The 16,158-nt window shown below is 36.5% G+C and overlaps 1 protein-coding gene across 1 annotated transcript in view; it reads left to right on the top strand.

The window, feature by feature from the left end:
* Positions 1-7,393: 7,393 nt before the first annotated feature.
* The window catches only part of LOC149942921 (lachesin-like), a 167,987-nt gene continuing 159,222 nt past the window's right edge, over positions 7,394-16,158 (top strand). Inside the window, exon 1 of the mRNA XM_090178336.1 lies at positions 7,394-8,649. Within this exon, the coding sequence (XP_090034462.1) occupies positions 8,520-8,649 (130 nt within the window). The 5' untranslated portion in view covers positions 7,394-8,519. The remainder of the gene's footprint in view (positions 8,650-16,158) is intronic.

Genomic DNA, 16,158 nt, shown 5'->3' with positions numbered 1-16,158 from the left:
TTAGTCGCGAGTAATATTGTTGGTATACGTGGAAAGTGAGCGGCTTTTATACCTCCAATATACATCGTTATATCAGACTCCCTTTTCCAGAGTTGAGAATGTCAGTTTCGCAAATTGGGGTATATTTGCGGGGGTGTCTGCCAGGTTGGAGGTGATATATAGACGGCTGAAGGCACGAGGAGAGCCATAGGCTGGTCGCCGGAAGGAATCCTCACCGGTTTGCCCTCGGAGTAACAGTGGGAAAGATAAATGTTCGAGAGAGATGGGGAGAAAACTATTGGTAAATCATTATAGCGAAACGTCCAAAAAGCTAAATCGAAAGAAATTGTTCTCGGCGGGTACGTTTCGATAAGATAAAACCCTGACGGTTCCTCCTCATTTACAGGGTGTTTTCTGAGCACTCTACAATCAAAAATATTCCCAAAAACTGCCACTTCAAAGGTTTTAAGTATAACATTCGCAAAATGAAAATGAAAAGAAGGATATTTACAAAACTTTCATTATTAATTTCTCGATAAAACGTATAAGATTGGGAAAACAAATTTTTTAAAAGATTAAAATTTAATTCAACTGGTTAATAGATGACCTTATGAGCTATATCAATATAAATGAGACAAGCATAATTTTCAATTCTGTCAGTTCATTTTATTTTCCATCCCGAGCTCAACCTCTGTTACCATCTATTATCATTAAAAATGCTGCGCCTTCAGTAGGAAAATATGTGCATTTGGAAGGTTAAAAAGCACCGTCTATATAAATATTTAAAGTGTTGGTTGCACGAAATTTTAGCTATGGCTAATTAATTATTCATTAGAAAGAGCAAACATTTTATAGCAAGCACAGAAAATTTCATCAAAATCGGTTAAGTGGTCTTTGAATTATTATAAAAGAAGTCGAAGTGGTGGAAATCGAGTTTTTCGGCAAACTTCCAGACTTTCTCGGCACCCATGACGTCAGAAAATTCGAAGCGTATCATTGGCTAATTGTCTGTAATACATTTCTTTACATTTGGGATTAACAGCAGGTTGATTGAGCTCCCAGGAAAAAGTAATACACAGTAGTAATTGAAATAGGCATACACAAGCCTACGTAGTTGGAAAACGATATGAAACCGAAGGCTCCTCGTAAATTTTTTGTTAAACGTCAGGTCGCGCGCGCGTAAAAAAAAATATTTTTTATTTCGATAATAAGCTAATATTATGATTAAAAACCTCTGGTTTGAAAACTTCTACAAGTAAACAGAATCCCTCCACTTCAGTTCCTTCTATTTTAGGAATAAAACTACAGCTTTGATTTGCCCCAAATTGCTCGTGCTACGGAGGAGAGAAATTCGCCGAAAATTTCAGGATTTTGGGGAGCGAAAAAGGTCAGTTTCGGACTCAAAGTTAATACACTTAGGCTTGGAAATTTGTTTCGACCATGACATTTTTCGAAAGAGAACGTCCTGGGCTTCAAAACAAGCCCGCATTCATTCGTTTTTATTACTATCGATTTTTCGTGCAACCAAAACTTTTAACTAAAATGTTAATGATTAATTTGCATAATTTCCATGGTGCTCTCCAAGTTTCAAATTTTATTGAATACTTAGAATATATAGTTGCGAGCGATTATTCACAAACCCCCTGTAGTTATTCGGTTCTAAAGGCAGAGGGGGACTTTGAAATTCATACGTTTCTTTTTTACACCCTCTGAGCTCTATATCAGGTCTAAGTGGGATATAAAACAGTAGGCGAAATTCTCGCTGGAAGAAATACCATTAGATAAATTTGACAGGGAACTATTTCAACATACACCGTGGCTTCCCTGTTAAAGCATCGATTGATGTTGATTTATTATGAAACAAGTCGACTTCAGACCAATTACACTTTTGAAATTAAAATTGATCGTTTTTTTTGCAGTTAAATTTTAGTAAAAGAATACAGACTAATTTCCGCCAAAGGGAAAAAAATATGAGCAAAAACAGAGTTAGATAATAATGCAACGTACTATGCATATTATTAATCATTTATCATTTCCCATCACCATGATTTAAATATGTTGCGTATATAAGAAAAGCTACGTTTAAGAGTAGCAATATTTAACAATGAGCTCCCGTTTGGTAAATAAAGAAACACCACCTATTTTTTTAACTAAAATATGAAATAGTAAATAATTAATAAATAATAGTATTATAAGCTAAATATAGACAGCGGTACGATTAACGGTTCGAAATTAACTTTTGCGCTAAAAACTTACACAATTAACTAATCGTTTATTCAAGAACAATTAGATTATTATAAAAATAATAAACTTTAAATAGTATTATTTACTGAATTAGGCTGGCTCTATAATCATATAATCAGCTCAAATTTTAAAATCAGTCTCTTTTGAGATCGGAAATTTGAATTCCATAATTGTAGCTAAACATAATTTAGCCAAATTACCTCAAAGCTATATTATAATTAATAATCTGCTAGGCTTATACCCATTGCTAGAGGTCGGTAACGGTTAATCATTATCCATGATTAAATTGATTTTTTTGAGAAAAAAATGTAAACAAAGAAATTTACCGGTTAATATTTCGGAAAATGATTAAAAAATATGTATTATTCGTAAACTTTGAGCTTTTTATCGAAAAAAACGTCGTTTTTCCGATTAATTTTACAAATTTATAAAAAAATTAATCGGATAATACAGAACTATAAATTACTTGATAAAAAAGTTTTACGAATATCTTTATCTATTGAATAAAAGTTAACCATCCCCGACCTCTACCCATTGCTCAGAATTGCTATATTATAAAGTATCAGTGGTCATGAAAGATTGGCATTAGGTTTGAAAGTCTGGTGTCATAATTTCAAACCCTGCTCAAAGACGTAAAAAATCAAACAACCGGATGACTACATAGCATCAACAAAAGCTAGTAATATAAGTTAAATTGGGCTTTTTTAATTGATCTTATAATATATTTTTATTTCCATCCAGCCGTTCTTGGTAACGCTAATACTTTTTTATCTAAAAAGTAAAAGGTACAAACACTTTGTCGTTTCCCCAATGAACCACCCATATTTATATTATGTTCCTATTGAAACAAAATACTGCTATATCTCAGACGTAATAATTAAAATACAAAGAATTGTCTCGTGTACAAGAACGAAAGAATTAGGGTTAGCGTATTACTCAGACTGCTGCCTAGACAGTATATTTACAGAAAGCCGCCCATAAAAAGATTTATTACGAGTAAAAGGTAAAAGCGCACATCTTTTCTTTTCGAGGATTCCAAAAAAGTATAAAGGTACTTTCGAAATCTGCATTTAAATAGTCTTAATATTCAAATCGCGAAATATAAAATGACTTCTTTGTAAAATGAACCAAATAAAAATATTAAAGACTTAAATTATTCACCAGCGAATACTTTATCCGAACCAACCCCAGTACCGATTTAAGCAAGGTAGGGAAGTAACAAAAAATGCTAAATATCGAGATATTATCAAAAGGTAGGCGATTTTATAACTCTATTATTCGCGAAAGACTTCTATTCTTGCTTTTCCTTCAGGACAATTTAAGACGCTTTACAGAGAAGCATCGTAAAATTTATCGAACAAATTCAGGCGGACAAACAACGAAACTAGGCTTCAGACTCGGACCAAAAGTATAGTGTTAAAAGCTCAGTGCCAATTTATAATAAATTATGGTAATTAGCAGTATGCCGTGTGTGTAGGTATAACAATTTTACTGAAAAAATCGTGATGTCTGAAATGTTTTTAAATAGAAAATAATTGATCAGCATATGCATCAGGGGTGACGAAAATCACCATTCTCACGGTCGAGATGGCCAAGTTTATATCTGTTATTTTATATTATTATATTTTAGTATATTGGTGGTCAAGAACACCATGGTATACTACTTTTTTAAATATAATATGATATTTCATTATATTTTCGAGGTAAACATTTTGAGGGTCGAGTACACGATTTTCAAGGTCGATATCACCCATTTAGGTACCTAGATGGATTTGGGCTATATAATAAGTACAGTTAGCAACATTTGGGCAGTTTATACTTTGACTTGATTTAAAGCAAATTAATTTGACATTTAATTAAATATTACACTATACTATTTGCCGTATTTAAATTTGAAAATTGAGTCACTTTCTGACGAAGTTATCATTTTTGGAAATTATTTGCTACTGATATTGTCTTTTTTTAACTGAAATTGCTTCCTCCAATTAAAAAAAAGGGAAAAGTAAACCGCGCTTGACAGTGAAATCGCTAAGTAGGCCTAGCTGGTGTTGCAAATGATGGAAAAATCAAGTTCCCGTCATATAAGGGTTTTTGTTACCAGTACCTAGGTGATTAGAGTCCTGATCCGGCACAGAACAGAGCTAGCTCGTAATTCCACAAAATGACAGTAATGTTCAACAGACCAAGGAGAATGGCCGTTATAGCGGCTTCCCCTCATTCTCCTTTACTCGATCCTAATACAGTTTTTACTTCAGCGACGTTCAATGCGGCCTCGTGGAAATTTTATTTTTGCTCGGTTAGAGAAAATATCTAATTATTCTAAAGTGGGACGTCGCGGAGTTAAAGTTCGTCGATAGCCCTAATTAAACCGAATCCTAACAAAATCCTTTTAGCGGCGGAATGAAGAGAAAAAAAGCACTCCGTGTCTCGACAGATTCTGGGTATTAATATTAAAATCTGGTTTCACCGCCAGTTTAGCTTTAAAGCTAGCACTGAAAAGTACGCTCCAATTTTTCCGTGATTTATTGGTCGAATTTCTCAGTTGGAAGGGTTGCGTGGGGTGCCAGGTTACGCCTTCGACGAACGGCACGCGCGCCTTCTTTTAGATTGTACAGAATGCTAAAAGTTATAACGCAAAGTCTATCTGACAGCTTCGATTTCGTCCTAAATTGATTATTTTTCGATTCTGGCCGAGCAAAATTCCGCGAGAGCTCGTCCAGTCTCCGAGATAAGCTTTCCTCCCGGCTTGAATTTTCCGATATTCGCGGGCCTAAAAGAATATATTAAGTCTACAATAGGGCTAATCTCGACGTATCCGTACACATCGTTCGGAGCTATAGTTTAAGTTGAGACTAAGGATAATATTTATTTCGGGCAATAAAGAGGGGTTAAGTCTGCGTGTTTTGAAACGGGTGAACAGTTCACGGCTCCGGGATACCACCGGAATCTCAATTTTTAGTCTTTCTTCTCCATCGAGACGTCGAACGGGTGGAAAAAAAAGCCGTTTCGGGAACACGAGAACTGATGGAAGGGGATAAACGCTAATGGCCACTCTGCTCTTCCCCGCTTCGTCCAAGATGAGCAGTTTCTTCCGATACATTGCAGCGAGAAAACGAGGTTTTATCAACCCATTTCTGGCCTCCCGCCCCTCACCCCTTCTCTCAATAGATAATGGATGAAACGCAAAATTTATAGCAATCGGTTCTGCAGGGAAATACGGAGTATCGAGTGTATACCTCATTTTTGACAAAGCGCTTTATAGGAAAAAATAAATTGTCAACGCGAAATGGCCATTTAAGATACTTAAGCGTAGATTTTACAATCGCCGGCGATTCGTATATGTATCGAGCCGTTGGAGTTCGGCGTTTCTAAAAGACCATCTTTCAGCCGAGTTTAAAATTCAATACGAAACTAGGATCATTATAAAAACACACGAAAATGATGGTTTCGGTAAAGAAATGAATTACTTTAAGGTCAGTCGAACCAGATGACGAAAGAAGCGGCTATTACCTAAACTAAGTTTTCCCTCTTTGAATTTAGAGGGATCATTATCGAAAGCGATATTCCTTAATAAAACGACGTCAATATAACCGCGTTATTAAATGGAAAAGGAAATGCAATAATGATTTTATAACGATATATAATTTACGATGTTCAAACACGCGAAGTAGTCTGTATATAATTATATTTTGGCACTCATATTTGTACGTTTCAACGCTCTTGTTTATGAAATCGCCTTCGATCGTTCTTTATAAATAAAACCAGGTCAAATAAGACCAACCTAAAAAATGAAATGCACCTCCCAAAAAAGGTCAAAATCGAGCACTTCGACGCGGGGTATTTTCCGTGTCTTTTCGGTTGAAGCCGTCACGCGGAATAGTTTATACGACTAAAGTAAGAAGTTTAATTTGGGACGAAATGGCGAGGGTCAAAGCGGGAAGTGTTGACAACAACGGCTTCTAGAGGCGGTGAACGTTATGGAGCAATTGGCGCGCGGACGTTACGGCTAGTTTCTTACTTTTAGCGTTCCGATTTCGATCCGGCGAAAGAGGGATGAAAGAGAATGGGCCCGATTAGGCATTTTTCTTTCGGGCTCCCCGCGGTTCAGTCGATCTGTCCGCCGAAAACTTCTGGAACACCGAACTGGGAATTCTGAAGGCTCGTTTCGTTCATTTCCTTTCCAATCCCCCGCGACAAACTCCCTCTACACTCTCCCTACCGACCTTTAACCATCTTCGCGCGACTGTTATTCTACCCTTTCAGTGGCCATCCGTCCCCAATTACCGAGTAAACCTCTCCCTTGTTTTTCTTTCGGAGATCTCGGGTCGTCAATTGCTCCAGCCCATAATACTCTCAGTCAGCCTGAAAGATCCCCGGAAAACGGGAGTAGAGGAAAGTTCGAACCTACGCGAAGACAAATATCTTCCCATTTCAGCCCGGTCCCTTTAAAAGACGCGACGCTGTATAGCGTTTCCACTTGTCCGCGAAACCTTATACCGGCTACATCGACGCCGTTGGATTGAGCGCGTTGTGGGAGGCAGGCGTCACGGATAAACAAGAGGACTCCTCGCTCTCTAAGAAGCGTATTTGCACTGGCCGCTCTGGGGAAAATTAAGAGATGACAACTCGTCACACAGCGCGCGCTACCCCGTGCCCCCATCCCATCCCGTCGTCTTTATCCGAAGGGGTCTTATCCCATTCCTTTTTAGTACACTCTAGGTTTTTTATCTCCACCGAAAATAGCGGAAAGGACGAGCCAGTAATCCTTCATTTTTCACCTGCAGCCGTCCCGGCTCTCTCTCTCTCTCTCTCTCTCTCTCCCTTTTTCTGGTTTTTCTCTTCCGCTAAAAGAGAAGGAAAGGCCAGTCCGAGAAAGGGAAGAAGGGAGCGGTGAGGAGGCCTACGGAGAAGAAAGAGGGCATAGAGAAAGACAGGGCCGCTACGGCCGGGGTGGAGTGCGCGATCGGGGGAGAGAGGGAAAACGTACAAAAAGAGGAACCTTACGCTACGTAGCGTTGGCGCGCGTCTATTCGGGGTGGCAGGGCGGCGACGGAGAACGCGCGGGCGCTTCGAGCGATGGCTGGCAATGGGCCAGAATCGATCGGTGGCGCTGAGCACTGCAGAGATTAGCGGCCAGTAGATGTCGCTCGAGACAGAGAGAACGGCGCGGAAGGGGGTGGAAACGGAGCGCTTTTCAGCCAAAGGAGAGATCGAGCAGCGAGAAACAAGTAGCGGGCGCTGTGCCGAAGAAACCCGCGGACGCGCACCGAGATACTATTCTTCGTAGCTCGCAGTCGAAGAACTTCCCAGCCAGAAACTCGTGTCAGCCGAAGTGCCGAGACGCGCCACGCTCAACCAGCGAGGGCGTCTTCGCCTCTCCCCCTTCTTAGCGGCTATTACAAACAGAGTGAATAGATTGTCGCGTCAACTGGACTATTTTTACAACCCACCCACCACCCACTCTCTCTCTCTCGGACGCGATTGCCCTCGGGAGGAAGGAATGCCCCGGCATCCGTTCGGACGAACCCAAATATCGTTCTCCTCCGGAGCAGAATAAGGGTGCCTCAGCCGCAGCCACCGGGATGCGAGACTGCAACGACTGTCCGGTTTAGGGGAAATCGTTATTCGACCAGGATTCCGCTCTCGGCCGCCGACTCTTTCGCCGGCAGAAATAGAAGCGATCGACCTCGCCAGCTTATTAGCCTTTTCTTTTACCCAACTATCTGGGTAGGCGTTGGTGGTGTGACCTTTATACTTTTAATCTCCGGTCCACCTCTCTCTCTCTCTCTGCGGCGGAGGATTGAGCTCCGTGAACTTGGTGCGCGGTTTCTCTCTGGCCCCAGGGAGGAAATTCTTCATCCGCAATCTCCGAAAAGAGCGACCGTCGTCCCGCGTCAAACGGCAGGAGCAAACAGTTTATTTCTTTACTCGACTCTTTAAAAATCTTATCGCGCTCTATCGAGAGAAGAGAGGAAGAAAAAAAACATACATACACTCGGAGCGTCGTGATTCGCGCGAACTACGACATTTTGAGTACAATCTATATCTTTTCTCCACTCAAATTTCGCGCATTTCGCCCGGGCCAAGGAACCGGTTCGCGGAAAATTCGCCCGGAGATATTTTTTCTCTCGCGAGGCCTCTCTCCAGGCCGCTCTCTTTAACGTCGCCACATAAATATATCGCGGAATCTCTGATATTATTATGATTGCCAGTGTCGCCGATTTCCGTGACTACCACTACATCCTCCGCGAATCCGCTTGTGACTGCTACGCTCGAGTCGGGTGGCATTTACGATTATGTCTCAGTCAGGCTTCGCAGCTGCAGTGCCGCCACTCCGTTTAGTGAAAATGAATGATTTCAACAAAGGAGCCTGTTTGTGCGTTCTGCTGGGGATAATCCTTTTCCTGTCGTTGGTGCACAGCGAAGGTGAGCCCGCCTTTCACTATATCATTGATACGCGTTTAAAGAACGCGATTACGCGAAGGGCTACTGGAATTCTAAAAGCAAAGCGGCCTAGATATAGCGGAAGGGAAATAATCAGCGTCGAACGTCATTTACGTCATTTCCCCTTTTGGCAAATATCCGTTTATGATAAATGGTGGGCCCGTCCGTTCGGGTCGTCGAAAAGCCCGTTCCCCGAGCGCCCATCTGCCCGCCATCTATGATGGAAGTTCATTATTTTTCCATCACACCAAAGTATACTAGTAATACATTATCTAAGCGCGCCTATATTCCGGCGCGTATCGGGCGAAGAGGGCATGATCATTTGGGTACTTCCAAATCCCCAGTGCCCAATATCGGCCTTTTCTCTTCCCAATTTTTTAACTCGGAAAAATTTTCTTTTTTAGCCCTTATTTCGATTTTCGCATTTTTCCCATTCGCCAAAACGAGGCCTTAGGTGACGTAAGTCCCCCGGGCCACCAGCGACGAAAACCATTTCGTCCTTTTGTTTTATTTCCCAAGAACCGTGAAATTACGAATGGGATGAAAACAAAGGAAGAAGCTAAATTTCAATTGGCATTATCTCGAATGGCAGCGTTCGTACTGTTTTATTACTTTTACTCTCAAACAAAGGAAGTTGCGATGATATTACAAAGATAATTATAGAACTCCTGGTAGGGTGAGTATTCCTACAACTAGTACTTGGATATATGGTATACAAATATTTCCGTCTAACTTATATTTTAGTCATGTTCGATTTATGTTGGTCATGTTGGATTTATGTTACTAAGTAGAACCAATTCTTCTAAGATCCAAATATTTACTTTCGGCAACTGACATATTACTATCGAAATCAAGTCTTAGCTAAATATCCATTTATTTAAAAGATCTGGAAATGCGTACCAAATTTAAGGTACACTTCAAGTTGGAGGGTTTAGTAGAATGGATTTAGTAAAATTTAAGGTACACTTCAAGTTGGAGGGTTTATTAGAATGGATTTAGTAAAATTTAAGGTACACTTCCAGTTGGAGGGTTTAGTAGAATGGATTTAGTAAAATATAAGGTACACTTCCAGTTGGAGGGTTTAGTAGAATGGATTTAGTAAAATTTAAGGTACACTTCCAGTTGGAGGGTTTAGTAGAATGGATTTAGTAAAATATAAGGTACACTTCAAATTGGAGGGTTTAGTAGAATGGATTTAGTAAAATTTAAGGTACACTTCAAGTTGGAGAGTTTAGTAGAATGGATTTAGTAAAATTTAAGGTACACTTCAAGTTGGAGGGTTTATTAGAATGGATTTAGTAAAATTTAAGGTACACTTCCAGTTGGAGGGTTTAGTAGAATGGATTTAGTAAAATATAAGGTACACTTCCAGTTGGAGGTTTTAGTAGAATGGATTTAGTAAAATTAGTGCTCGGAATTGTTTATTCATTATCCACAAATTTTCCGATTTATTTAAAAAACGTTGGTAAAAAGAATATCATTTTAACTTATTTTATTATGTTTTTTTACGCAACCAAGCATTTATTTGAATAAAAGTGGTATTTATTTAAATAATTGTTTGTTTTATTTAAATAATAGGCTTATTCACTTTCGATTATTTAAACATTTTACAATTTTTATTCATCTGTTGGTTATTTAAATAAATATTATTTAAATATCGCCGAGCTTATTTTATTCATGGATAAAAATTAATCGAATGCCAAGCACTAAGTAAAATTTAAGGTACACTTCAAGTTGTAGGGTTTAGTAGAATGGATTTAGTAAAATTTAAGTTACACTTCCAGTTGGAGGGTTTAGTAGAATGGATTTAGTAAAATTTAAGTTACACTTCCAGTTGGAGGGTTTAGTAAAATGGATTTAGTAAAATTTAAGGAACACTTCAAATGGGAATGGATTTGTTAAGGATGCGGAAATGATCTTCGAATCATAAAGAAAACTCCAAGATCAAAAGGTTTCGGAAGTATCACGGTAACACGCAGGACTCCGGTCTCTCTCGCTACCCACGCGGACGAGTTTTTATAAATATACGTGTAGAAAAACTTTCCTATTTTCTCTTCGCGACTAAAAAACGGAGCGCTAAAAATAAATGGAGAAGATAAAACTTTTTAACGTAGTCTTAAACGGCTATTCTCTCTTTTATAGCTAGAGTATTACATAAAGCGAAGAGAATACGGCATTTACAAGCCAAAAAAACTCCGCCTATAACCGAACCTTTCCAAAAAAGGCCAACTTTTCTTTAAATATTCGGATATTCGCGAATGGAAAAAGGTTACTTTACAGCGCGTGCTGAGATTTTACGATATAAAATGACGGGACCACTACTAAACGGATAATATTTCAATATTGTACACCGTTTCGCGACACACCATGCCAACACCAGGGACGTTATTCAAATACGTTTTGAGTTTATGAAAATTTTCAGTATGCAAGCCAAATTAATTCGTATAACAATACGAATTTTAACAATCTCCCCAAGTTATATTAGTATTAAAATATAAAAGTGTTTTGTTGTGATAATATTCCCAAGTTCTTTTGCTATTTAAAAATAACACGGTTTTGTTTTGATAATATTCCCAAGCTCTTTTACTATTTAAATAAAACAGTGTTTTGTTAACTGTTTCTACATTTTCTTTAAAGATTTCAAGTGGTGTTAGATTTAATTTAAGAATACGATTGCATTCAACGTTTAATTAAGCTAGGTAAATTACTCAAGATGTTTTCATTCAACACTTCTTTGTGTTATTTCGGTGACAATTGTCACATATAAGCTTGCTGTCTCAGACCTACTTTATAATATAGTAAAAATACCACATAAGTCACAGACATTTTTCTTTGTGGTAACAATTACTTTAGCCTTTATTTTTGCCTTGTTAAATATTCGAATATCATCGTCAGGGTTTCATTTCTGGGAAAACCAAAGTAAACAAGAACTTATTTAACGTCAAATAGTGTTTCTAACGAGAAAAAAGCGACTTGGTAAAGTTTCCCAAGAACTACACGCGAAATTCTAATCTGTCGATCATAGTTCAAATATGCCAAAGCCAGTAAAATATCAAATTCATTTTATACATTAACAAGGTTAGCCTCAAAGAATTATTTTTACTATGAAAGTATAAAAATGTTTGAATGTATCAAAAATATTATCTGTTTACTATTTTTCTTAATTTTTAAAAATGCCTTGGGTACTTATAATATTATAGTACATAATAGAACTAAGTTCTAGCATAAGTTAATAAACTTCTGGTTCTATTTACCTCGAAATTTCTGATAAAATGTCATGGGTCGTTATTTCTCTATACCATTAACTACGTTGGAAATTTCTGATAAAATGTCATGGGTCGTTATTTCTCAATTCCATTAACTGCGTTTGAAATTTTCTAAATGACAGTTGATTAAATGTAAATATAGTTTAATCTATAATTTTGATGTATGTTAAGCAAATAATTTAGTATATATAGATTTACATTAACATAATGCACCACTCTTTAAATTGACATATAGTCAAACTATCTAGCCAGCTTACATATAATAATTTTAGTTTCCTAGAAATATTTACGGGAATTGCAGGGAAGTGGACTTTATAATATGGATTTTACCTCTAACGATAACTTCTTTATTGAGATACTAGGAGTATTAATAATTTCAAAATATTTTAAAAAGACGGGGAATTATATTAGTAGCGGCGAATTTACCAAAGTTAATTAATCCTTTTAATAATCATATCAAAAAGCTTATTAAAAACAATATTAAATTAATTTAAAATAAAATAATTTATGTTATATTATTTTCAATAACATGGCTTCTGTTATTGAAACTTAAATTTTAATCTAGTGAGAAACATGGAAATGAGGTCATTTCAGATCTGTTCACCCAGTTCTGACTAGCTATAGCAACCTTCAAGTTCTTATGTTTTTGTATAAATTAAACTAAAATTTTAATCCAGGGATAAACAAGTTTTTATAGTTTATATCAGTATTCACTTGAGACCTCTTTAGTCAAATCTGTATACTACATGCTTGAAACTTCAAACCATTTTATTTATAATAATTTAACTAAATTTAATACTTTTTGCGCATTTTCTCCCAAAAACCAAGATTTTAGTTTTCTTCAGAAATTAAGCAACCATATTATGTCTTTCGTTAATTTAAGGATTATCAGACCTTTAACTTTTAAACGTTTGCCTCTTAACCTAAATATATGATGTGAGAGTTAATCCCAAATACAACGAAATACATCCAAATCTATGCATCTGAAAATGACGAGATTGACATTAAGCGTACAAATTCTATTTAATAGCTTGCTTTGAAGTTATCACATTTCCACTCTGTATTATAAATATGGTTCACTAAAGACATTTTTGTTGAAAAATGATAGAGAATCAGAAGAATAACTGGAGCACAGAAGGTTCTGACAGCGAGTCGGAAATATAGAAATGTAAATATATATGGGGTTTAACCACAGTTAAGGAGGTCAACGTTTATAAGGCTTTGTCCTAATGGACGCTTCAATAAAAGATACTCGGTTTCTACTCCCCTATCCAAATTCTTCTGGGAAGGAGCTATTTCCGGTCGGTCGGTTAAACGGTTAGAATGGCTAGCCACAATGTCATATTTAAGCCATATGGAGACGCTTTTTGCCCTCATGACAATTTTGCGTCAGATAAGAAACGCGTCGGCTCACGTGTATAAGGAACGTACTAATGTTAATTTTCGATAATATATTTTAAGGTAACATATATAATGTTTTTAAAACTAAGTATAAGAAGATAATATTATTATTATTATCATCCTCTTATGGTATAAATAATTAAAATTATATGTAATATTTTTATAATACCAGGCAATTTTAAAGCTTCTCATGGAGGCAGAGTTAATTCATTTCGTATAAAATTATCTTTTGGAAAAAGATGAAAACTCATTCCTTTAGAACTAAACATATTTCGTTTGCAGTACGGTATGCAACAAGTGTTTCCTTTTAACCAGGTGACTTTTTGGCATGTTAAGGCTTAGCAAAAAACTGATGTTACGTTCGAGAAAGTTTACAGCTTTCTAATACTTCACCAAGCACTATATAAATAATAAATTATGAGTCCTGGCTGTCGGAAATATTACTTCTTGGCAATTTCTGGGAAGATATTTTATTTAAGCGCCTATTATAATTCGTAGCAGATATACACGGCTGGTATTTAAACAATTTATCTTAATTGAATTAAGTTTTTTTATGATATATTCCATTAATTTCTAAAATTATGGCATATTGTCGCACAATATCGGAAAAATAGAAAAGTTCAAGTAGAATGTATATTTTTACCATGAAATCCTAATATTAATTTTATATAAAATCGACTTTAATTTCAAATTGGCAGTATATTTTGTGCGGGAAATCAGACAATTTTGAAATACAAGGCTTAATTAAGATTCTTCTTTGGTTTTTCGTGTTATAATCTAGTGTTACTTTAACTTTTCCAGGACTTTTTATTGTAGCGTCCATAAAAATAGTTTATTTTGGGCAAAACGCTAGCTGTCACGGCTTTGAGATTGTTTTTATTCACCTAGAAAAACCTTAAAACCTTACGTACACCTTTCCGAGATAGCGTACCTTTTGACCTTGAGTGTCCTCTGGCCGAAAAACTCCTGGTTTAGGATTTCCAAAACAGCTGTTTTTGAACTCAGCACCCCCTTTTCACCTTATAGCTACCATAAAATCGTTAGCGATAAATGTTTTAATAGCTGGTCTATAAATATTTGCGTGATTAAAGCCTATTAAAAGAAATAGTCGTAATCAAAAGCTTTATATTATTCCATAATATTGAAATATACAATTTACTCAACAATGAACAAAACATTAATATATATTCAAAACCAATTATTCTACCACCATTGTCGTATTTTGACATTTGTTTGACATGTTTAAAAGCTTTTCTAAATCATTAAAAATTATCTAGACACGGTTCACAACACGCGCCTGCCACGGATTTATATGGCTCCAAATCCGAATTATGACAACAAAGACATTCATCAGTGTCTATTGTTATGCAAATTTGTCTATATTACCTTTAGATTTTTTAAATTATAATTCCTTAGTTAAAGATTAAGTTGCATATATATTTTCGGAATAGAAACTTAACTACTTTATATTTTTCTTGTTCATTTTATCATCAGCCCTCCGAAAATGTAACTCACTCGATTAAGTACCGTCGTTAAGTTTATTTAATATTAAAATGAAATTTACGTGTAGCACCCCTCTGCGGCTTTTATTTTGAACGATAATTTTACCGCGCCTAGTTAGTGACGTCATTGACTACGGTTTTTCAGAGTTTTTCCCATTGCATCTGGTAGATTACATAGATCCCACTATCCTACCAAGATCATTTTTGTAATATCCTTGCTAGATATGGCGATGCCAACTTAGCGTGTTTTTAAAACCCTTTAAGCAATCGCATACAAAATTCAGAAGTAGTTTATCATGGTTCTATAGGAGATTTTTTGGATTCGGCCACGGAATCGGTAGCATCTACATTTGGTATTGAAGTCTATACTCGATGTTGAGTATAGCGGCCAATGATAAATCACGTGTAGTCTACTGATAAATTATAATTAACTACGAAACGGAAAGCAACGAAACTTTATTTATGGGTACTTTAAACGTACGCGCTTCGTTTAATAACAAAATTAAGTCGAATAATTTGCAACTTACTCTTTAAAGTAAGTTAAGGTTTGGTACAAACCGGATAGTATCTAGTCGTGGATTGGTCGTCACCAACATGATCTTCTTAAATTTTCAAGATTCCCGAAATGGTTAAGGATTTTTTGCACTAATTTTTAAATTAAATAAAAAATTTGTTTAATTTCTTAAAACTGGTTACAATAATTTTTTCACTCCTTTTCCAATATAAAGTAGGATATTTTGCCATTTCGTTATCCTTTATCAAATGGCGCTGTTGAAGATAGTCATATTTGTCTTGGCGCCTCGATTTGACTATTAGAATGATATTAATTACATAATTACGTCGTAGTTGGATACCAGTTACTTGATAGAGATTAAATGAATAATGAGGTAGTTATTCAATGGATTCTCTTTTATCTATTTCGTATTGATAAATAGTTCCCAAAATAAATAAAATTAATTACCGCTGGTGTAAAAGTTTTGCACCCAATGAGGTAGAATAAATAAACAAATCTGGGATTCGCGGGACACGATTTATTTGAGTAGGAGAATTAGGCTTAAGTTTCAACTTAAACAAATCGTGTTCGCGCCATCTGTTTCTATAAGCAGACACTTTTGCAAAATATATTAAGTTTTAGTTTTCCAATATCACGATAGATGGCGGCAACACGATTTGAGTAAGTTCATTCACTAGGCCTAACTCTCCAACTCAACAAAAACTGTCCCGCGAAACGGTAGGTCCTGGAAGGCGGATTTGGATCTCTATTTATTCTACCTCATTGGTTGCACCCGATTGAATGAATGAATGAATGGATGAATGAATTA

This window comes from Leiobunum rupestre, chromosome 6, assembly GCF_980474605.1.
Source record: "Leiobunum rupestre chromosome 6, qqLeiRupe1.1.hap1, whole genome shotgun sequence".
In the NCBI taxonomy this organism is placed as follows: Eukaryota; Metazoa; Arthropoda; class Arachnida; order Opiliones; family Sclerosomatidae; genus Leiobunum; species Leiobunum rupestre.
Note: the sequence above shows the minus strand (reverse complement) of the source record. Positions and strands in the feature narration are given on the sequence as shown.